This window comes from Channa argus, chromosome 6 (assembly GCF_033026475.1).
Source record: "Channa argus isolate prfri chromosome 6, Channa argus male v1.0, whole genome shotgun sequence".
Taxonomy (NCBI): Eukaryota; Metazoa; Chordata; class Actinopteri; order Anabantiformes; family Channidae; genus Channa; species Channa argus.
Genome location: NC_090202.1, coordinates 15,224,403 through 15,247,669, shown reverse-complemented (window position 1 = coordinate 15,247,669; position 23,267 = coordinate 15,224,403). Strand labels below are relative to the sequence as shown.

At 37.7% G+C, this 23,267-nt stretch overlaps 1 protein-coding gene across 2 annotated transcripts in view; it reads right to left on the bottom strand.

Moving 5' to 3' along the window:
- Positions 1 to 229: 229 nt before the first annotated feature.
- LOC137128993 (sucrase-isomaltase, intestinal-like) overlaps positions 230 to 23,267 on the bottom strand; it is a 65,878-nt gene continuing 42,840 nt past the window's right edge. For both annotated transcript variants that reach the window (XM_067507742.1, XM_067507741.1), the window contains exons 30-48: positions 22,882 to 22,994; positions 22,452 to 22,577; positions 21,170 to 21,298; positions 18,846 to 18,962; positions 18,654 to 18,716; positions 18,380 to 18,496; positions 18,196 to 18,286; positions 17,919 to 18,057; positions 17,127 to 17,260; positions 16,959 to 16,993; positions 16,229 to 16,345; positions 10,253 to 10,401; positions 9,416 to 9,500; positions 9,194 to 9,250; positions 8,265 to 8,389; positions 7,745 to 7,833; positions 6,031 to 6,080; positions 3,497 to 3,667; positions 230 to 453 (exon numbers count right to left, since the gene is read on the bottom strand). In XM_067507742.1, the coding sequence (XP_067363843.1) occupies positions 376 to 453; positions 3,497 to 3,667; positions 6,031 to 6,080; positions 7,745 to 7,833; positions 8,265 to 8,389; positions 9,194 to 9,250; positions 9,416 to 9,500; positions 10,253 to 10,401; positions 16,229 to 16,345; positions 16,959 to 16,993; positions 17,127 to 17,260; positions 17,919 to 18,057; positions 18,196 to 18,286; positions 18,380 to 18,496; positions 18,654 to 18,716; positions 18,846 to 18,962; positions 21,170 to 21,298; positions 22,452 to 22,577; positions 22,882 to 22,994 (1,985 nt within the window). In that variant the 3' untranslated portion in view covers positions 230 to 375. The remainder of the gene's footprint in view (positions 454 to 3,496; positions 3,668 to 6,030; positions 6,081 to 7,744; positions 7,834 to 8,264; positions 8,390 to 9,193; positions 9,251 to 9,415; positions 9,501 to 10,252; positions 10,402 to 16,228; positions 16,346 to 16,958; positions 16,994 to 17,126; positions 17,261 to 17,918; positions 18,058 to 18,195; positions 18,287 to 18,379; positions 18,497 to 18,653; positions 18,717 to 18,845; positions 18,963 to 21,169; positions 21,299 to 22,451; positions 22,578 to 22,881; positions 22,995 to 23,267) is intronic.

Below are 23,267 nucleotides of genomic sequence, written 5' to 3'. Positions count from 1 at the left end.
TTACCTGTTCAAAACAAAGTAAAACAGTAACAAAGACAAAAAAACAAAGACAATAATAAAATATAAATAGTAGGCAAATTGATTTTTTTGGTTGATGAGATCTAGTTCAAAATTTTAGATGATAACACGCAAAAATCAGAAGAGCTGTACTGTTACTGTAACATTTGGGTTTTTCCCCAAAAAGCTGTGAACTGTAAACAGTTTGAAATAAATAAATCAGGACAACAAATGATGTGTAGCTTAATTTTTAATCTGTAGTCTTATACTGTGGGTATTCAAAAACAGAACAGTTAGAGTTCACTGAGCTGATTTACCATTCAAAAAACATTTTGTACAGGTCAATTAATACATTTTCAGTAAAACACACAAAAGCGCTCAAAAACCAGTCGTCCATGTTATGGTAAAAGGCTGATCCACAAACACAGACCTTGGCGTAGCATCAATGATGAGCTCCTACAGATAGAAGAAGAGACGGGACTTGTTAGGAACTTGTTTTTGTTTAAACGATTTACACAGATTCTTTATTTTCAGTTGTGTAATGACCCTCAGACCGCAGTGCTGAATGTGTAAAAGTTTCCATTTTCTCCTTTGGTTTGTCTTATTAGAACCTAATGTTTACAGTAGAAGAGTTTTGAAAAGTTGCTAGAAGTAGGCTACAGAGGGGTGCAACTCCCTTGTGACCTTGTATGACCAAACTGTTCAAATAACAGAAATCCAAATACACTTCTTTTGGACCTTGGAGAGAGCAGTGCTCCATTGTCATTCTTGGACGTGAGGTAAATTGAAGAAACTACATTTCAGGTATATAACATTTCTAACACAATTTAAAATCTTGTGAGTGAATCCAGTTTTGCATAAGCAAGTATAGATATTACAGTAGGAACAGACTTGTATATATGCTGAATAAAATGTCTTGTCCCATACGAGATAGAAACCGCTCTCCCTCCTCAGTCTATTTAAATGACACAGTGCCAGCTGCTTACCGCTTCTTTCAACTTGTTACCCTAGCAGACAATACTTAAGGAGATGAATGGAGTGTCTCGCACTGAAAAACTACTTATTACAATGCACATAGTGTGTCATCCTTATTCCCTCTCTCCTTCCTCTCTGCCCCCCCACTCATCTTTCATTCTCTCTGTTTATCTCTTTCAACTCTCTCCATCTGTTTTCTGTGATGCATTCTTCCTCTCTCCACCTCAGTCTGTCTGTCCTTCCCTACTTCCCGAAGATGGACTGTCTTTTCATTACTCTCAACCCATCCTTGCACTTCAAGCGTGCACGCACATGCACACACACACACACACACACACACACACACACACACACACAACTCTTTCATTTTGACTTTCTTAATTTTTTTTCCTTCACTTCTTGTGTCTTGTCCATCTTCTCCAAGAACAGTATAAATCTAAGGCTTTGTTGGACTGTGTGTGTGTGTGTGTGTGTGTGTGTGTGTTTGTGTGTGAGAGAGAGATTATTTGTGGAGCTGCTGTAGCTATCATTTTCATTCTGTGATAAGCACACTGTGTACTACTGTACACAACCTCAGCAGGAATATTTTTTCACAGGCCAAATGAGGTGAGGGAACACATTCTTTATCTTTTTAAACTTGGCCTTTCCATTTTCTTCTACCCCAAGCTCTTGTAATATTACTCCTTCATATCACAAACCCCACATCCTACTAACATATCTAAGTATCACTAAAATAAGTGTAGCTTCAATGTTCTTCTTCAGTTATACCTTGGGATACTTATGCCTACTGTCTCTTAAACGAGAAAGACTGTCCCTCAACTGAAGAACCTCAGCTCAAGCACTGTTTTGATAAGTGTCCTTGGCTCTATCCGAACCTTAAGTAAACTGGGCATTTCTTAAAAAATTAAACATGACAATATTCTTGATTGTCTTTAAGTCATGATGAACTTCTTCCTTGAAGACCACTGAAACTAGAAATAGTACTTCAAATTCTTTACTCAAAATGAAATACAAAGTAAGTGAACTGGAATATACAGCAGTACAAGTACTCCACAAAGGAAAGTGTGTTTTTTTATTCACAGTCTTGTGTTTGGGTTGGAGTTGATAACGTAAATGCCAGTTCCAGATATGTTTGACAAACTGTCAATGGCAAGAATTAAGGAAAATATTTTTTTGTAATAGTAAGGAGACTTGTGTAGAAACAAATAGCAGTGGAAGTGGTTTTAAAACTTTATGTACTCACAGCTATTTGATCTATAATAACATGAGCAAGTTATTAGTTTGTTATAGTCTTTATAAGAATCTACATCAGAAATAAGATAAAGCTGTTAAGTAAATGTGGTGGAATAAAAAGTACAATATTTACTTTAGTTTAGTTTAAAAATAAAAGTACCAGTAAAATAATAAGTACCAGTAAAATACAAGTAGAAATAAATAATATTTGAGTAAAGTAATTGAATGTATGTACTTAATTACTTACAACCTATGAGTGTGGCTTTGTGTACACATGATTTTCGATCTCGTTTCTCTCTGCTCAACCATGGGAGCAGATGTTGGAGACAGCAGGAGGAACAGCAATCATTTTACATGAGTGGCTTTAAAATCACTGTCCTGAGTCAAGTCTTCAGACTGTGTTCATTACAAAACAACTGTGTCAGGGGGAATGCAGAGTTGATTACAGCTTTTAGATGACAAAGTGCAGCACAGCAGGGGTTGGGTTGTCAACCTGCCTTTTTTTTTTTTTTTTGTAGTGACAGTGTTTGACTGGCAGGGAAATGCTCAATCAACTTGAAAGCCAAGGTGTGTTTATGCAATGCGTGCATGTAATGATGAAAGAGACTCACTGAGCTATGATATTAATGCACAAACTGACTATTAAATGCAATGACACTGATTATATGCATGCCAGACAGTGATTAATATGTTTATCTTGAGGTTATTAGAGCAGAAATGTTGCTGCACGCTTGTGTATTAGTTAATATTGTTCTGTGACCATTAAAGCTTTCCATATTTCATAGCAGATACCTCAGTATTTTCAGTATTTATGGCCTTAAGAACAAAAAACCAAAGTGAAAAGCATTGTTATTGAGGTAAATGTTTCATTGTGGCTTTAAAGCTCCAGTATGATGAAGTTTGTATAATAGGAAATTTAATAAAGCTCATAGATAAACAAATAATAAATAGCTTATACCATAAATTAACAGTCAGTTTCCATTTGCAACTATGTGTACAAAAATAACCCTCATTTGCCAGAATGTGGCATTTCATTTTTGTTAAGAGCTTTTGTGGTCATAGACCATTTCCTGTACTTGATGGAGTCTGCGGAACTATGTTTATCATGGTGAAGCAGTGCACAACGACAAAAAAGCATTAGAAGAACGTAATTTAAAATCTTAGGAAGAGGACAGCACTAACTGCGCCTTTTAATTTAATACAGATACACATTTTAATAACAACATTCATTATATCATGAATAATTTTATTCTGAAAACGGTAATAAAAAAAACCCAAAAAATCTACTGACCTGATTTTCAGGTTTGTAGTTGAAGGTCAGTGGGTATCCTGCTCCATTTGCATCTAATAGCATCACCTGGGTGATCCCCACATTTCCTGTGCCCCAAACTTTCACCTCACCCAGAATTAGACGGTCAGCAGAGGCCAGGCCGGTCTGCCTGACCTGACTGGTCAGGTTGTTCTGGAAGAGAGCGAAGATGGAAGGATGATTCAAAGAGGACCAGATAGTTTTTACAAATGAGATATGTACAATACAAAAAAAAAACAAATCTGTTTTTTACTCAAATAATATCTACTGTATTTAAACATGAGTTCCCCTATTCATGTATTTGTTTTACAGTAGTGTAGAGAGGTTCTCATTTGTGTAACACGCCTGATTTTGAACTTACCTTGTTGCCTGTACAATTGAGGCTGAAAATGTGCTGGATTGAGCTGAACCATGGAGTTCTGCATTTCTTTACATCCTGTTTTATTCTAGGTTCATGGCGTTATTGAGTGAGATGTGATGTTTCAGTATCCTTTTCTAAAACCATTAGTTTGATACTCACTGTATTATCATTTCTGCTCTATGCCATGGCTTTAGACGCTGTCTAAATAGTTTTAAATGTGTGATTTTTATCATGCTCAAAACATGCCTTCCTGGCCTAACACACACACACGTAATCAATTAAGCAAAGTACTGACAGTCCCTTAGTAACTGAGGGCGAGTAACATGGCCTTGCTTTGTAAAAAATGGCCCCACTCCAAAGGTCCAAAACTCATATGGCCCTAAAAGAGCACACAAACACACAAAGAACATCCACATTCAGAGAGCCGTCCAAAATGGCATACGATCTGCTAATCTGCCAGGCAGCACTGGCTTCATTGCCCAACTTACCCTCATCTTCTCACATCTGCCTGTTCACACATACACCCACATGCGCGTACACACAGACACACACAGACATGCACACACACATTTACGTTCTCTTTTGCTCTCTCTCGCCCTTTGGCTGTCAGACAGTGGGCCTGTGTTATTGCTGTGTGAAATTGCTTTGGAATGAGCCTGATGGTAGGCAGAGGACAGTCACAGATGTTTGGCTAGGGTGGCTGTATGTGTGTATGTGTATACTATAGATGTGTGTATATACTGCATGTATGTTTGTGTGCTACTTAACGTGTGTCTCTGAGTAATTCGGTGCCATTGCCTGGCTAAGAAGATAATGGGACTGAGCTAGTCAGTGATTAGGGAGTTTTTTGTCATGTCTGACTCACAATGTGGTCAAACTGTGGCCTGGTACACACTGGCTTCTACCTGAACTAAGCCATTTTACTTCTGCACACTAAACACAAACTTTTTGTGCCAACGTAATGTCAGCAAAAATAGTTTTTTCAAGCCCAATATTCGTTGTCCTGCTTTGTGTATCTATTTCTTAATTGGTAATGTCCTGTCATTGATGGTGGGAGGTAAACTGTTGGTATTCATATTACCCACCTTTCTGATGTTGCACTTTAGTGTATCCATCTTAGGGGATTGCTTGCCATGCCTTCATGTGTTTTTGCTTAAAATAGATTATTCAAAGTACAATGTGTGTTGCCTTGCCTTAGATTTTAGACCAGATTTTAGACGAGTTTTAATCACTGGAAGCAGTCATATGATACACATTTAACTTTGTACTAGGGCAAACTGGCAAGTGCAACATTCACAGAAGGGAATTTTTGTGTCATTTTAGAATCAGTATTTGTGCTTTTGCCAAGTAAAACCAGTAGAGTGCTCTCTCTCTGTGTGTGTGTGTGTGTGTGTGTGTGTGTGTGTGTGTGTGTGTGTGTGTGTGTGTGTGTGTGTGTGTGTGTGCCTGAGCAGGCTGAAATATAAGTGCAATTTCGTGCCAAAATAAGTACCAGAAATGTATTGTGATCTGTATAAATACAACCACAGCTGCACCACTCCAACCACCTCTGTGCAATCATGTTAGTTTTGAGCCACAGAAACACTAAACAGGTGCGTTCACAACAAAAGCCTTGCACCTGTTGAAAATATCATGATCAGGGCTGCTAGCTTGGTGATGTTTCAAAGGTCTCAGACTGCACTGTCACACTCTGATTTCTATTAAATTAAACTCTATTAATTGATTCAACAAAATTCACAAAAGACTATTTTCCCCTTTTAAAATTATATAAAAACACTGTAATGTCATCATGATACGCAAGACTGCAAAATGTTACATCAAAGATGTGTATTGTCAATGATTTTCTATAAATTTTAATAAAACTAAATAAAATATCATATTCAGGCTGTTGTTTGACAAAAGGTGTCAAAAGTTTTAAACAACAAAAGTTTTTGTCAGATAAAAGTATGAAAAGCTAAATTCAAATTACCATTCCAGAAATAGACTTGAATTCAGTGTTAATGGTTTCCAACAGTTACCCTTTGACATCCAACACTATACCACGCACCTGTTACATGGTTAACTGTGGGGTTATTGTCCCTTCTCACTGCATTAACAATATTAATAAACCAAAAAAAAAAAAAAGGCAAGTAATGTAGTTGGCCTTTTAACTCACCGAGTTTGCTTCTAAGAGGATTTCCAGATATTCTTTATTCCCAATCGTGTCTGAGGGGAAAAATTGCATGGATGTGACTATTCATTCATTCATCGATCAGCTGATACAGTTCATATTTGTTTGACAGACTGGAAGACATTGGATGAGTTAACACTCATTAACAGACTCATCCTGGCAATGACTCATAACACAATACTATGTGAACCTATTCCTGAGAGATTAAACGAGCAATAAAAGAATTTGGGCTGCAAGGAAAGCAGCAAATTGACTAGCTGTGCTGCTTAACCGTAAGAATAATTGATTAGTTGCACAACTGAGTGAACACGTGACTGGTTGAATGAAAGACAGAATGGCTGATGAATAAGTGACTAATGTACAGGTGAGTCAGTTCGACAAACAGCGGAGTGAAAAGCAAACTCCCAAGTGAAACTTAAACAAGCAGAACTAAGAAAAAAAAAGCAGATAATATACTGTAGATAAGCAGGCAGTATAAGGAGAGGCAAAGCAAATAAGAACGACAGGGAGGTTACACTGCAGACAGACAGGGAGACGCTGACTAGAGGAGCGAGGGAGCAGATAAAAGAGGAGTGATGGAGAGCATATCTCCAGGCAGCGACACGGGGAATTACTGTAATAGTTTCTGTCACTCCCTTTCTCTGTCATCCCTCTTTCTCTCTCTGTATCTCTCCCTCTCTTCTTTGTCCCAACACAAACACGCCTTTCAAAGAGGAGTGCATCTTGTCTCCAAAGCACTTCAGAAGCTGATTCTGTTCGTCTATCAGTGCGAATGCGTATGTGTGTGTGAACAAGTGAGAAAGTGGAGAGAGACTGAGCTGCAGCTGACTGTTGGAAAAAATCCATGAAGAAATTCACATTAAAAAAAGACAACCCATGTGCTTTCTCATACTGTACACAACTTTAACATATACTCGGGTTAAAGCATTCTTTTTATGTTTTGTAAAGTTGCATAAAGAAATAATCTACTTCTATTTCCACATCCACTGGATTTTTGGCTGCAAGAACAATAATCTATTTTTATACTAGAGAAACCAGCTGAATGCTAATACCAAGCATAAATGCAATGCTGATCATCTACCATGTAACATGCAAAAGTTGTCTAATTAGAAATAAACTCATGTAAAACTACAGCCGAGTCAAGAATACCATTATTTTTGCAGGCATTTGTTAATAAACCTGAGAATTGGACACACTAAAAGTATGTCTTCATGAAGTCATTGGAGGAAGAGTTGGGGAATTGTCAACTTTATTAGTACTAATAATTAGGCGTAAAGGCCAGGGGTCACTTGTAGTGCAGTGTGAATTTACTTATACTGAGTAACCTAAAAATTAAAAACATTATGGATTAAGTCATGACATAAAAATAATTGCCTGCTGCCAGTATTTGTAATTATTTATAGTTTAAAGTTAGGAGATGGACAGAAATGTGAACTGTCATGCTCTAAATGGTTGTTGAGGCATTTCAGTCTGTGGCAAAGGGATGAACTGTCAAACACATTTACCATGAAAACCACAGCATCATACTTGCATTGGACATGTGAGTTTTACCCATCTGTCCATCCTAATTTTTTATATTCTAAAAATCAAGGTACAAGCTCACTCCAGCTAAAGTGACAGTGTACCCATTACAAGTGAATCCAGAATATATGTCACGCTAGTCTGTGTGCAGAAATGTTGAGGGTGACCTTTTGCTTACCTATTCCCTCTCCATCGTCCCAGAAAAAGGATCCCTGGGCAGTTCTGCTGTCACTCAGGGCAACAATCAGTCCTAAAGGATTCTTCCGACTTAAACAAAAAGAGGTAGAGGGGATTAAAGCACATTGCTTAAGGATGCCATCTATTCATACCTGCTGCTGAGGACAACTACATTAACATTCATTCTGGGGGACTGGGTGGGGGATGGGGGATATCCACCTGATCTCACTGCTGCTGGACACTCTGTACTCACTGCCTGTTTCTTTAACACACACTAATGGTCATACACGGTATTCAGTTTGATGATGTTAGTCATACATGAAGACTTGCTGTACAGATGACAATATTTGATGCTCAAACACTGCAGCATAATACTGTATGGACCCTGACCCAGCTCTGTCTGCACAATCACTGAGCAAAACAGACAGAGAACACACAAACTTCACATTGAACACAAAGGAATCTGACCTGTAGCTGTATGCTGTCATGACGTGTCAGTCAAGTGACAAGTGTGCACTTACCTGTAAGCTGTAGTATTTCCTGGTTTCTGCCAGGGTAAGATATATCCTCCTCTGACATGAAGGTTTATATGGTCTAGGGGTGCTGGCATATTAAGCATTCGGCTGCGCACTCCAATGTCTTTGGCCTGTTGAAAGTAGTAAGAGTTACCTGCTACACTACGTATATACTTTACTAGTTAATTCAACTTCGGTTCATTTAATTCAACAGTTCCATTTGTAAGTATTTGGCATTTTGTGTGATAGTATTTCACAAGCCATCCAGTGAAATATGTGGCATCTTTAACATTTTAGTAATTTATTAGACACCAAAAAATTCTGTTCTTTTAGCGTTGCTCTACTAAAATACTTTGTCCTCGGTTCTTTTCTGTAACAGCTTGCACCTCTCTCTGTGCTAAGGGGACAAGTTAAATGGACGCAACCACTCCTTTCCACCATCCCATGCCCCTCAATTAAACTGTTGTTTTTCATGTTTTGTTTGGTTTTATGATGGTGTCTAACAGATGGGGAGTCCCCTAGCTAAAAAGAGACAGACTGATTGGATGGCTGTTTTTGTCATTAAGACGCCTTCTGTAGTTGTTGAGCTGCAACTCCTTAATTATGTTGTCAAAGATTTATCTTGTCAATATTGTCATTTAGGTTTTTCATGTAGTTGTGGTTTTACTCTTTTGTTTTTTTATGTTTTTTTCTCTGCATTTTCTTCTGTGAAGATTTGGGCATAGAAAATCTAATTCAGCACATGGAATTCTTTGCGAAGATGTTGTTTTATATGTTAGGGACATTATTAAAATGCACGTATAAGCCAGTCAATGCTAGCTAGTAGTGTTGCACTAGGTATGTGTTGGAAGATATTTTACAGAATTCCTGTGGCGATTTAATTCAACAGTTTGTGTTTTATAATTGTTGTTGGGTTGATATAGATGTGGGCTTACCGTGTAGAAATTGTACCACCGTGCATCTGGAATATAGCCTTCCACATTCCTGGCTCCCTGTTAAACACAAAGTCAGTTACCAACAGAGAAATGCAGGCCCTAAGAGAGCAGTCAACTGTCCATAAATGTGTAAAAAGTCAAATCTTATTTATGCAGAATGATGATAAAAGTGCAAAACAACTGTAATAAAAGGTGTGTCTGAGTGTATGTGTGTATATACACCTGTTCAAGGACAGGGGTGATAAGTAAAGCAGGGCCCCAGAGGAATTGCTTGTCGATATCCCATGTAATTTTGTCATTCACAAACCTGTGACCAACCAGCACAAAATGCATTAAAACCCAAGTGAAAAAAATATTAATAAAACAGTGTCCTGTGTCCTTAGCCCATACGATGTTCACATACTCATTCAGAATTCAGTAATTTAAAGATGCAAGCCCCACCCGACCCACCCTGCTAGCTCCTTAAATACCACATTTGACTTCTTAAGAGTTTCTCAAAATACATATACAGTATATATGTTTTTTCTCATAAAAAGGGTTCCATACATTTAACTGGAGGGTGCAAAGTGTAGCCAGCTAAAGTTGGCCTCCACACAGTCTCACTGGATCTGAAATGCCTTGCTCGAGAAAAAAAATGTTCTTAACTTGTCATATTATTAAAATGTCACAAATTTGTTTATCTTACCTTACTGTAAAAATTATGTATATGTAAATAAAATCTTGCCCCTATTTAACATAAAATCTGTAGCTAATAAAGGATGCCATGGTGGTAATATATTCTAAGCAGTAAAAAAATTGTTGGGCTTTAAAACACAGCAAAAATGTGTTAAAGCACAGAAATGAAAGCGCTGCCTAAATTGGTTTTTAGTCCAGCAATGACTAGATGTGATATTGTGCAAACTAATCAGAAGCAATGTTGTATAAAATCAGGTTATCTTACCAGCAAACAGTAAAAGATCCAAGCTGGAAGCAACTAAATAATTTGATTAAGTGATTAAATGTAATGCTACAGCCATGACATTAGCAGAAAGAATAGGACTCTTGTGTGTCTGTGCTTACTCATGCAAGAGTGGTCGGATTACTGTGCTTCCTTTGGTGTGAGCCTCAAACATCAGTGTGTACAGATAGGGCAGGAGAGTGTAACGGATGTTCAGGACGTCCCGGGATGCATTACTGAAGGTGGCATTCCAAGAAACAGGATCTTGTCTCTAAGAAACAAAAAGAAAAAAGTTAAATATCAAAATTCCGAAAACAAAATTAATAATGATATAGAATCGGTCTGTGAAAAGCATGTACATACGTGCACAGTATTCAGTGATTATTTACATATAGCTAGAGACAAGTGTTCAACGCTTGAGTAAGCAGATTCACAGTTTCTGTTTGAATAGATACTGTACATTAAAGCTCTTGCTATGGTTCATTTCTCTCAGTTACAAGTGCAGATATGCACTGACATGCAGAGAAAAGACAGCAGAATATATAAATGTATTACTTTCAGATGCGACTCTAAAATAAATGTACTTTTACACAGAGCTGTGATTTTCTTATCTTGTCAATGTGTTTACAGTACTGACATGTTCCTATTTGGGTTTCACAACATGCTGAAAATGACTAACTTCAGGCATGAACATAGACTGACAGTGACACTTGCTATTTTGAGGCATGCCACAAACACTTAAATAGCCTGTGTGTCTTTATCCTGACAAATGATGGCCAAACTACTGTGTCACACAGCGCACCGACATTGCTTCATTTTAATTGGCTACAAGTGTGTCGTCCCCTTCAGAGACAAGGACAGAAAAAGAGGACACGATGCACTGTCATTTTGTAGATATGGGCCAATCTAAATGTATTAGCTCATTTTCTGGAACTGTAGTAAGGACAATAACCTGTCCAGTCGAGCTGACACACACACACACACACACACACACACACACACACACAGAGGATCATGAAGAGTCACAGCTGAAGCGTGTCATCACCATATGCTTCTCCCTATGATACTGTGTGTATGTGTCTTGGTGCACACTGCATTTGCATAGATACAGATTAACGGTGTGTTCATGTCCTATGGCAAAGTGTCAATGTGTTTGTTTGTATCTTTCAATTTAAGGAAAAAAAATCATATCGTAAGATATAATTAGAAAAATCCTAACAGAGAGCAGCAAAATGGCATTTTCTTCTCAGCTGCAGTTTAGCTGGGTCAGATTTGATAATACTTAATAAGTGTAGCCCAGTGGTTACTAAGTCCAGGTGTAACAGCACATGATAAAGAACATTCCTGTTATCTTATGTCCCTAGGGCGTTTATCATTTCTTTTCTGAGGAAGTTTACAAAATTGTAATTATCTGGAAACCCAGGAGTTCTACTACCTGCCTCCCTTTTCTGTAATCCTATCCCCGGTAATTTATCATGCAAAGATGTGTGTGTTTGTGTGTAAGAAAGCAAATCAAAAAGGCTGAGAAGTACATCGGAATGAGTGAGTATGAGCTTGTTCAGATTTTACAATTAAAAGGAGGCCATACGCTTTAGATGCAGACACGGTTGAGGTTCACAGGACACAGTAGATCCTGAACCAGATTCAGATAATTCAGACCACAATCTTGGTCAAGATTTAGGTTCAAAACATTGCTCTGTTTTTCCTTTATTGTTAGGACAATTAGCAGGTTTTTGCTGTAATAAAACATGGCCCTCATGTAGCATTAGATCAAGACACTTTACCCAGCTTTGTGTTTTGTGCCTTACAAACTGAGTTTACCCTCTCAACTCTCGGGTTACAACTTGTCAAATTAATCAGTTAATCAATAGATGGTAAATAAATTGTAATAAATGTTGTTAATTGCAACTTTAGATTAAATACCACTATAATAACGTTACATAAACACTGATTAGTGGTGCAAAGTACAGTAATGCAATTTACTTTATTAAAATGTTTAACGTTGATCCAGTCATTACAAAGGAGAAACAATCTCCACCAAGAAAATCTTGCCAAAACTTTTTCTATTTTCAACATTCAGTCACACAAATCTTGCATGACAGTTATACCACTGTCTGCTGGGCCCTCAAGGTAACCTTTTCATCTGTGGAAAACCAGAGGAGTCCTGGATGATGATGATGATGAAGAGTCACGAACAGGACACAGGGAGTGCTCGAGATTGAGAAGCAGACAGAGAATCCATCTTCTGATCTAACTTAATTTATGGCCACATTTACAGCGGCAAATGTATTGTGGCACACAGTGATTACGGACAGATATGTATGTGTGTTTGCACACGTACACGCGCAAGAAAAATGAGGTCATCTGGCTTTGTCAGCCCTTGTAGTTTTTTTTTTTTCTTGATTTTATCTCTCTACAATCTACTCCCTCACCTCATCTCATAAACCTTTGAGTTGCTGTTTTGCATTGCAGAGCTTGCACCAGTAACAGAAAATATTTTTATGCTAACAATAATATGTCCCTTTGGGTGAACAACAAAACACACAAATATATCTACACTGCTCAAACAAGGAAAATGGATCTGGTTTAATTAATTTTGCAATGTTTTGATATGACTGTGGACACTGCAGTGTATTGATGGTGCAGTGAAATTATCTCAAGGTCAACACTGAAAGTTGTCTTAGGGCAAAGAGACACCAGGCATGATGGAGCTTTGGGAATGACTCTGCAAAAACTCTCCTCTCTCTCTCTCGCTCTCTCTCCACTGTCTCTGACCTTGTGTGCCCTCCGGGCTGGTTTGTGGTGTTAATACTTTGTTGTCATATGCCTTGTTAAGCAGACTGGAGGTTATAGTCACGATCTGTCTAATGATTGGGGTTTTTATTTGGCTGACTGATAAAAAAATACAGATTTTACAATAGACTACATAAAGAGTCGACCCCGATTCCCTCTTATCTCATCTCCTAGTCCTGGTTTGTGTATTTCTGTTATTGCCAAGCACCCTTCTCTCCCTCCAGGTATTTCGAAATTGGTCAAATGTTTATTTTCCTTGTCGCAGCTCTCACATTCTTATCTCTACCCTGTATCACCACCAAGCGTTCATTTATGAGCTCTTTTTTCAAATTTACTAGCTTGGATATTTGTTCAAACTGGAGAGAGCATTTTGTTGTTTGTGCTACTAAATTTGACAAGCCATATTCCATAAGGCAAGGCAACTGTAGCAATGTATACAAGTGAAGATTACAGACTATTATCAGTTTTTTTTTATGATATATCATCACTTAAAGATATGCTTGTAAAATCTAATGCAACAACAGCTCAGCCAGAAAATCTACCTTTACAAAATAGTAAAAATGTTCAGTTTTACTTAATACAGTCAAAGTCAAAGACTGTTGAGGTTGTAGTTTTGATTGGCCCTAAACCCCTTAACATTTACAAACGTGAAACTATTAAAAACTAATTTCAATATAATGCAGTGCATTGCAACACACTAAAACAACCTCAAATTCATAATGTTAATATAGAAATTGTGGCAGATCTGTGGTGTTGTATCATATTAAATTGTGTAGGTTTGCTAACAAAAAAGAATTTACTTTTATAGAATGATGCCTGGACACTGGACACCACAAGCATTACGTAATTATGTTTGGTATTAACTAGAAAGTTAAGTCTTATGCAGTTTTACCTAGATCTATAGTAATAACTCCAAAACTATATAAATATAAAATTAATTTGGATTAATTTAATTTGCTTTATCAAACCTTTTGTGTAAATGTTCCACAGTTATTCAACCAGTTTATTCTTGATCCCTCTTTGTCTCTCTGACATTATCGCTTCCTCTAAAACTGTCATTTTGTGCCGCCCTCTACTGCCGTGCGCAAGCTTTTTTCTGTCAATTTTCTCCATGTTTAAACACCCATTTGCAAGCCATTATTAAATGATTGGAATCATGGGGTGTATGTGTGTGGAGTGGAGGTTAGGTGGTGTGCAGTGGTGCTCAGATCACCTTGAGAATTCAATTATATCCCCATTGCATGCCGTTAAAAAGCACAGGCACCCACCCACACACACACAAAAACACACACACACACACACACACACAGACATACACACAACTTTGTCCTGTCTAGTATTGCAGACTCCAGTGCAGAGAAATTTCGCCCAGTGGGATCGATCTCCGGACGGCGTTATTGGATTTCTCAGATGTGTTCCAACGCTCTTAAAGGTCATGGCTAGAATGAATGCCACCGACACTACACCGCCAAACAGGTCTATTTTTTAATGTGTATAGGTGTGTATGTCAGATGCAGATTAAGTGACAGACGAAGAGAAAGCAATTTAGTTTGTATTTTTAGCAAGCGATTTTTGCAAACAAACAATAGTTTTCTAAAAGATTTTTTGTACAACTATATTTGTATAGTAAGAGCTGATGCAAGCTAAAGCAGATTTGTCTTTCAAAGCTTCTCTTCCCGTTTCTTCTCCTTTTGTGAAGTCGTAAAAAGAACATACTAACTTAAAAACAACTATACTGTGGTGTCAAAGTCAAATGATGACAAATTTGAGCAGATTGTTAACCATATTTTAAGTTTGTTTTTAAAAGTGCTGCATGAACTAGAAGCTTTCTCATCACTGAGTACATATAGTGGTCGTGGTACACATACATGTTCACTTCCATATGATGCACTCTGTTTTGTAGGACATGAATGAACCTGCAAGTTTTGTCCATGGCACAGTAGGAGGGCAATGTCTTGGTAACATATGTTCTATGCATTTAACTCATGCCCCCGGGGAGCAGTGGGCAGCCACAGGTGGCACCTGAGGAGCTACCGCTGACTGTCTTGCTCAAAGACACATGTGACAGATGCCCTGGGACGGGCTAAAGTTCTACCCATTGAGCCACCAGGTGGCTTAGCTTAGCAACTTTACTAGATTTTTACAAAAACCTTGGGTTTACTGTTTGGGGTCTATTCATTGAGAGCACGGTACACTGGTTCACAAAACGCAAACAATTTCAGTAATTCTTACTCAAAAGAATTGTATTACCTAAACAGTCTTAGTATTCATTTCTTAGGAGATTGTCTTCACATTGGCTTTATTACTTAAACTAACTTAAATTCTTTACGTTTTCAATTTGTCTTCCTGATCCTGATTGAAGTTTTTTGAATAAACAAACTGATATGGCTGATTAAACTAAGTTTTAAGAAAACGTTTTTGTACTTTGAAAAATAAATTCATGATGGAAACATTTTGTGTTTTTATTGTATGATAAATAGTTGATTTTCAAAATAATATTAAAAATGCAAACTATGATGAAGAGTAGTGCTGCCAGTGCCTGCCCCCAGCTCAGATTTTTAGAAGTTAGCACTGTTACTTTGCTATATTGACTTTCGTACAAAATGGCTCCAACAGCTGCAGCTGTAAGTTTTTCATATGTGTGCATACATGTATATGTATACATGCGTATGCAGTTTTCCAGCATGCAAGGTCAGATATGGCCTTATAAGCGTGAAATTAGACAAAAAGAACTGAACTATTTTAGTAAATCTTTTAACATGTTTCTTAACAGGTTAAATCTAAAGTAATTCTGAGATAGGATTGAAAGGTAAATGCAATCTTTGTTCTTTTAATGTAAAAAAAAAAAAACGATTTCTACCATATTAGATTTCAATAGTTTAAACATTTAACATATCTGAGTGGTTAAAGGAGAGTGGATGACTGATCTGCTTTTAAACCGAGGTTGCCTCGTGGTAAGTGGTAGAAAAAAAATCTTTAGCCTGCAGCCATTATAGTGTGCGGTTTCTGTGATCTGAAGACCTACAGAAGGAGAACTGTTCTGAGATGTGTACCCGCAGGCATTTTCCTGGGACATGGGGTTAATATTTGGTGAGAATTCTCTGGAAATAACAGGATTTATCTTTACAGTGTTAAAGCATGCCTCTTCACAGTAAACATTTTGGGTTGCAAGCATATAACTTAGTCTATTTAACTTGAATACCCAAAATAAGTGCAAAATTAAATATTTTCATGTGGGAACCTGATTTAAAGTGAGTGTACAGCCCAGTACATCTCTATTATTTTCCTGTTTTGATTTCACTCACCGGGCTGCCCTTGCCATTGTGGTTGCGTGAGTATGGATAGAAGGCACCCAGCTGCATCCAGCGAAGACACATTTCATACTCAGCTGTATTAAAGAAACCACATATATCTGCACCAGTCTGAAAGAGATGGACAACACAGCATGAGTGAGTATGTCTGTGCGTGAGGACACAGAGACAGATAGAAGAAAAAAAATATGGGCATCAAAATGCAGGTGTGACTGCAAAGAGGACCTTCCCACCACAGGAACTAGGGTCATACTATTTTTATTGCAAGCATCATGTTTCTGAAGTGTCCTTGGTTAAGTCACTGCCACAGTAACAGATGTGTGTCTGACCCTGCGGCTGGCTGGTGGAGTGCAAATAGTTTTCCATATAGAGATCAATAAGGTGTCAAATAAGTATTATTGGACACAGTGAAATAAGAGATGAGAGGTAGCTACCAAGCAGCTCAGACAGAAAAAGCCAAAATGCATTAAAAAATGTTTGTCTTCAATAAGATTAGTTGGTTAATAAGAAGTTTGTATAGGTCGTGATGGAGTAACGCAAGGCCTCTTAGTTAAGTGGGTCTTGTAATGACATACTTCACATTGTATCTTAAGATGTCCTTTGATCAAAAGGTCTAGAAAAACCAAATAACATCACTCAGACTGCTGAAATCTACTTAGAAAGGACAAGGTCACATCAATAAGATTATGTCTTTTTGAAACCAACATCAGATGATGATACTTACATAAGAGATGCCAAATAGACTGAACTCCATCATGCCTGTAAAACAAGGGAAAATGAGCACATAGACTCTTTTTATTTCATGTTGCAGTTTGTGAGCACTCAACAAGCAAGACTGTTACTCATGGAAACATCTTTATTGCAAACTGCACTTTAAATTAAACACTTATACCTATGATGGATTTGAATAGTTGGTCCCATCTTGAAAAATTGTCTCCCAGCCAATGCCCAGCCCATTTTCCACTAGAGGGATATGTGGACCTGGTCACCACTACACCTCTTTTTCCTGTTACCTTCAGCAGGGCACTGCACAGAGAAGAAAGACTTAGGTGTGTGCAATACACAAAATAATACCAGATATGCAGAGTAAATAAATATAACACAATGTAGAACGAAATGCTTTCATTTTATACATTATAAAATTGGTATAAATTTGAAGCAAATGGACAGAAACTATTTAATTTTGATAGTCAAATTCAGCCCATCACTACAATGAAACAGTTCCTAAGCTAAAGTGCCTGAGCTCAAGGCTCAGTGATGCAGAGGGTCCCCAGTTTCTTCTGTAGACAACTCTGCAATCTGGCCTCCCTCTGGTGATAAGAGAATGTTAGCACAAGGATCGATGAAAAACTATAACTATACACTACATTATCAAACAATAAATATGGCAACAAAAGCAAAGGACTGTTGAGCAGCTAGAATCCTAATTCAGACAACAATGGGAAAACATTCCTCTACTAAACTCCAGCAACTTTTCTCCCAAACTCCTATATATTTAAAGACAGCCATTAAAGAAGAGAGGATGCTACACAATGGTAAACATCACCCTGTTCCAACGTTTTTGAGATGCGTTGCTGCCATCCAGTTCAAAATGAGCTAATATTTTCCATTAAATGGTAAAATTGGGAAACAATTTACATGTCGATACCCAGCTTATTACAGGAATGTGAATATATTCACTTACTCATAGGTGGGCTTGGTGTGGGACCAGCCATAGAGGTTATGGACATCATAGTGTCTGACTGTCTTTCCATTGCTGAGTATCTGCTCACTGTTCATGCACAAGGTCTTATGGTTTAAGCCGAGGTGTTTGGACTCCAGGGCTTTTGGGAAGACACACAACCACACATACACACAGAAAGATGCAGAACTCTTTAAAGACACACTCTGGATGGTAATAATACAGCACAATACCATAAATACAACACAAGGATAACAAAAAATTGATTTTTATGTCTTACGTGGCATGTACGGTGGGTTCTCTAGAAGTGGATTACCAAGACATTGCCCTCCTACTGTGCCATGGACAAAACTTGCAGGTTCATTCATGTCCTACAAAACAGAGTGCATCATATGGAAGTGAAATTAAACTCAGGCTGGATAAGAGTGGAAAGGACATTATTTCTGTCTTTTAGATGGTCTCACAATCCAGATGCCATCAAACTTGGTGGTGTTCTCATAGAAATCCTGGATTTCCCGATGCCACCAAGCTGCTGTTGTATTACGGAAGAAGTCTGGGAATGCAGTGAAAGACCTGTAGAGCTACAAATGGAACAGTCAAATAATCAGTCAGTCAAACACTTTTTTTTTTTTACAATATATAGACATACAGTTGCATGGAGAAGTTTGCATATTTTGAAATGGTAAAAAAAAAAAAAACAAAGATTAATGTTTGAGGTAAAGATAAGTAATACTGTACCTTTACTTGGGTATCCCAGTCCAGAGATTCATTGACTGTGATATTGGGGTAATCTGGCCATACCTGCGAAAAACAGTACAACAAATTATTAAATAAATGTGAAGAACATGCAAACTAATACCCTTTTTTCAGTTTGTCACACATACTTGTGCATTTCTTTTTTTTTAAAAGTGTTTAACTAGTCTCTCTTACCTTCCCCCACACTATGTCTTCACTGAGGGCTTTGGGCCATTTAATAAAGACATCTGCTTCTTTGCCTCTTACAAATGCAGGGTAATAATTTGTCTCATTGGCTGAGATAGCTGGGTCCTGGAATTGAACACACATTGAACACTCTTGTAGTAGAGAGTGACGAGGAATTCTCTAAACTTTACATAAGCCAAGCCAACTTTATTTATAAAGACGGGCCAAAGTGCCTAATAATTACAATAGTAAAGCTAAAAAATGTACAAATAAAAAGTATAAAAGAATTAAAAGAATAAAATAAATAATAATATAAATAAATAATAAAAATATTGCAATCACAATGAAATAGTACAATCAACTACTTATACTAAGTCTAAAGGCAAAGTGGTTAACAATTAAAGTAGCAATCCAAAAAAAAAAAAAACAATTAAAGGAATAAAATAAAATAAAAAAAACTGAGTTTTCAGAAGAACGGACAGGGAAGAGTGAGAGACTCCAAGATACAGAGAATTACAGTAATCTAGCCCAGTTGTGACAAAAGCATGGATTACTGTCTCGCAGTACTTTTTTGACAAATATGATTTAACTTTTGCCAATTGTCTTAAGGGCTGGCTTTTACCACTGCACTCACATCCATCTCTGTCTTTTTTTTTTTATTTAAATGGAGGAACTTAAGAGCCATCCAGGCAAAAAGCAGAGGCCCAGGAATTGAGCCCTGCAGAAAGCTGTAGAAGAGAGGATCAGAAGAGGACTGGACATTATCAATTTGTAGGCAAAATGTCCTTTCTGCCAAGTATGACCTAAATCACTCCATAGCAGTGCCACAGATGTGCCACTGCGTCAAAAGCAGAAGTTATGTCCCTTAGCACCAAAAACACATAGTCCTGAGCATCTGTATGGCTGGATGTCATTAAAAACCCTCCGCAGTGCCGATTCTGTGCTGTGAAGCGATTTAAAGCCAGACTGGAAAACCCCAAGAATGCTATTTACCTCTAGAAAGTCCCTCAACTGGACATATACAATTTTCTCCAGAATTTCTGAGAAAAAGAAAGTTTAGGAATGGGCCTATATTTTGGAGAACACAAAGGGATCCAGCCCTGGCTTTTTAATCAGTGGCTGCGGCGTAGCATGTTTGCAGTTTCCTGCGAGGAAACTCAAGGCATTGCAGCTGTTAATAACACCAAGAACAGAAGGTTCAGAGTAGTGATAACCTCTTTGAAAAAAATCAAGGTGGAACAGCATCCATGGGGGAACCTGAGGGCTTCAAATGTCAAACAGTATCATATAAAAAAGACAAAGTCACAGGGTCAAACTGGTAAAACATTCCGGGACACAACACAGAAACTAATGGGTCAGAAGCAGGTGGTGATATGAGAGCCCTCACATTATTCACCTTATTTACAAAGTATAATAAACTTAAGAAAGTTTTCATATGCTTCCAGGGAAGGTTCCACACATGCAGTCCTCAGGGCATTAAGAACAACATCTATGGTATTGAACAGAACACGAGGCTTGTGACAGTTTGACAAGATGATGTTTGACAGGTGTTCCCTTTTTGCCTCTTTTACAATATCCTGATAACGACGCCAGCAGTCCTTTAAAATTTTGAATGACACCTGCAGCTTGTCCTTTTCCCACTTTTGTTCAGCTTTTCAACACTCACATCTGAAATCGCGAGTTGTGTGAGCTTTAACGTCAGGCTGGATTTTTATGGAGCCACAGCATCTAGTGCTGTTTGGCAGGTGGAATGAAACCAGAACATAGCGCCAGTGAACGGGTTAATAGTACAGATGCACCAAGCAAGGGTGCGAGGGTGTCACAGGGCAGCGTAATGTCAAATAATGCAGGCATATGGTCAGAAAACACTGCATCACAAATCACAAATCACAAATCCACAGACAGACCATAAGTTAAAACCAGGTCAGGTGTATGTCCATGGTCTTGCTTGGATTTCAAAACGTGCAGACGAAAATTAAAAGATCCGATAAGGCTTAAAATGTCATTGGACATTGTTTTGTTTGGACCCACGCCTGTACATTAAAATCTCCAAAAGTAAGGTCTCAATCATACTAAGGCATGATTTCAGCCAAAAACTTAGAAAATCCATTAAGAAAGTATTGTATTGTATTACATGACAGATAACTGTGCAATGCCCAGGTTGAGAGCGACCCAATTCAAATAAGTCAAGTTCAAGGCTGGAAAAAGAGAACGATAGAGATGGCTGGCTACATTTATATACAGATTTATAAACAGTGGCTATATATTAATTTAAAATATGCATAAAATGCATCGTTTAACTGTGTCCTTGGCTTATGATATAGTGTTATTACCAGAATAAAGATGAATCTCATGCCGTCTCTTCTCATATCGTTAACCAAGGAAGAAAGGTTTTTAAACTTTGGGTCCAGGACAAAGTCCAGCTGACGATCCATGTAGTCAATGTCTGCATACTGCACATCCTATAGAAAAAGTTATTCAAGTTAAACTGATTTTGTTTTATAGCTGTACAAATCGAGAGCAGAATTTTAAAAAACATATAGCCCTAATTTAAACAAGAAAACCTTTTGCTTTTGACCATCAGAATGACCATATCACAGTAAAAGACACATTTCACTTGATGGCTTGGGAAGCTTTTTGCTGCAACTCTATGTTATTATGCTCTATGTATAGTTAAAATGTGAATGAATCAATCAATCATTGTTGTGAAAAGGAAAATAATTACTTACATTTATTTGAAAAATTCATGGCAGGAAAACAACAATTGCATATTCAACTCTAATAATGTCAAATGCCTGCTAATAATTATGGACATCTGGTAAGTTACTCTTAACATATGGAATGTAACACATGAGCTATGAGAGAAGTGAGGCTTTCATTTCCTTATTGCCTGATCCCTTCCAGTGAGAACAAAACTTTATCTGCAATGGCTGCCTGGTGTGTTTGTTACAGTCTAGTTGCTTAGTCTTTAAAGTTAGCTGACGTGTAGCCTTTGTACGTTGCTGCATTTTGTGCTTCTTTCATTCCAGTTAATGATGCAGGCTTCTTTTTGGCTGGCGTCAGCTGCTCTCCAGTTAAAGCTTTGTAAAAACATATTCTGTAGATCAGAAGTTTTAGGTTCTGTTCTGCATAGTTAGACATCTCGTAATAGTTATACAGAATGCTGTCACAGAATGTTTGATTTTTTTTACGCAAACTGTAAATGTGTAGATCCTGTGAAACCTGCAATTTAAATTTCAAATTAAAGTATTAACTGAAGTTAAAAAAACATTTTTTTGTTACTTTCAAACATTATAGATAATATCATGTCTACTTCAAGTACAGTGAAGAAAAAAAAAATTAAAAGCTGGATTATGTTGCCCATACAATATATGTTTGGACAAAATACCTTTATCTAATTTTAAATAGGAAAATAAAAGTTGTGGTTTGATTGTTTAAAATATTGTCTATCACAACTGTAATTAATATTCTACTACTGTTGATGGGAAGCTGCAAACAGCATTTAATTGTATTAAGTCAGAGCTTAGTGATCTTAAGCTGTCATTAAATGCAGACAAAACTAAACTTGTTTATTTCAAATAGAAAAACTAAAATCTCAAATTTCTTTGAACTTACATAGGGTATACCAGCCGCCCTCATGTCATTGTATAGTTCTTTTATCTCATTGTCACTGGCGTAACCGTAACGACAGAGCTGGAACCCAAGGGACCAATAGGCAGGTAGAACAGGCCGTCCAATCAGCTGTTAAGAAGACAAACAAACAAGGAAGTCAAACGCTTCAGCACAGATAAAAGTTCTTTTGGAGGAAAACAGGACAGTGTCCACCAAGTGTGTGTGTGTGTGTGTGTGTGTGTGTCTGTGTGTGATTGGCTAAATGAAGGAGCGCTATGAAGCGGAGAACTCCCAGCTGCTGCTGTCCATCAACAACAGCCCAGGGCCAGACACAAAACACACACGCGCACGCACAGATACTTAGGCACAGAAACACACAGATGAGTGCACACGGTTACACTCACAAACAAACCAGAAGTCCAAGAAGACTTACCGCAGTGTACTCCTGCACCACCATCTCAGGCGTAGGTCCCAGGACCATGTAGAAATCTAGGATTCCCCCCAGAGTTCGGTATGTCAAAGCTGGAGTAGGCTGGAAAGTTACATCTGGACATTAAGCAAATAAGACTATAAATATTACGTTATACATGTGTTTACGTGTCTGTGTTGACTTAATCTGTGTTACACATATTCTTTTTAGCACTTAAGCTACTGTCTGTACAGTCTTATAATTTCTAATTATTAATTATTATTGTTATTATGGACAGGTGCAATGGACACCTCCTCTGACACAGAGTCACTGAACAATGCTGGCAGCATCATTGAGATATTCCCTATTTAAAGCTTTTCATAAAGATTCACCATTGTAGCCAATCAGAG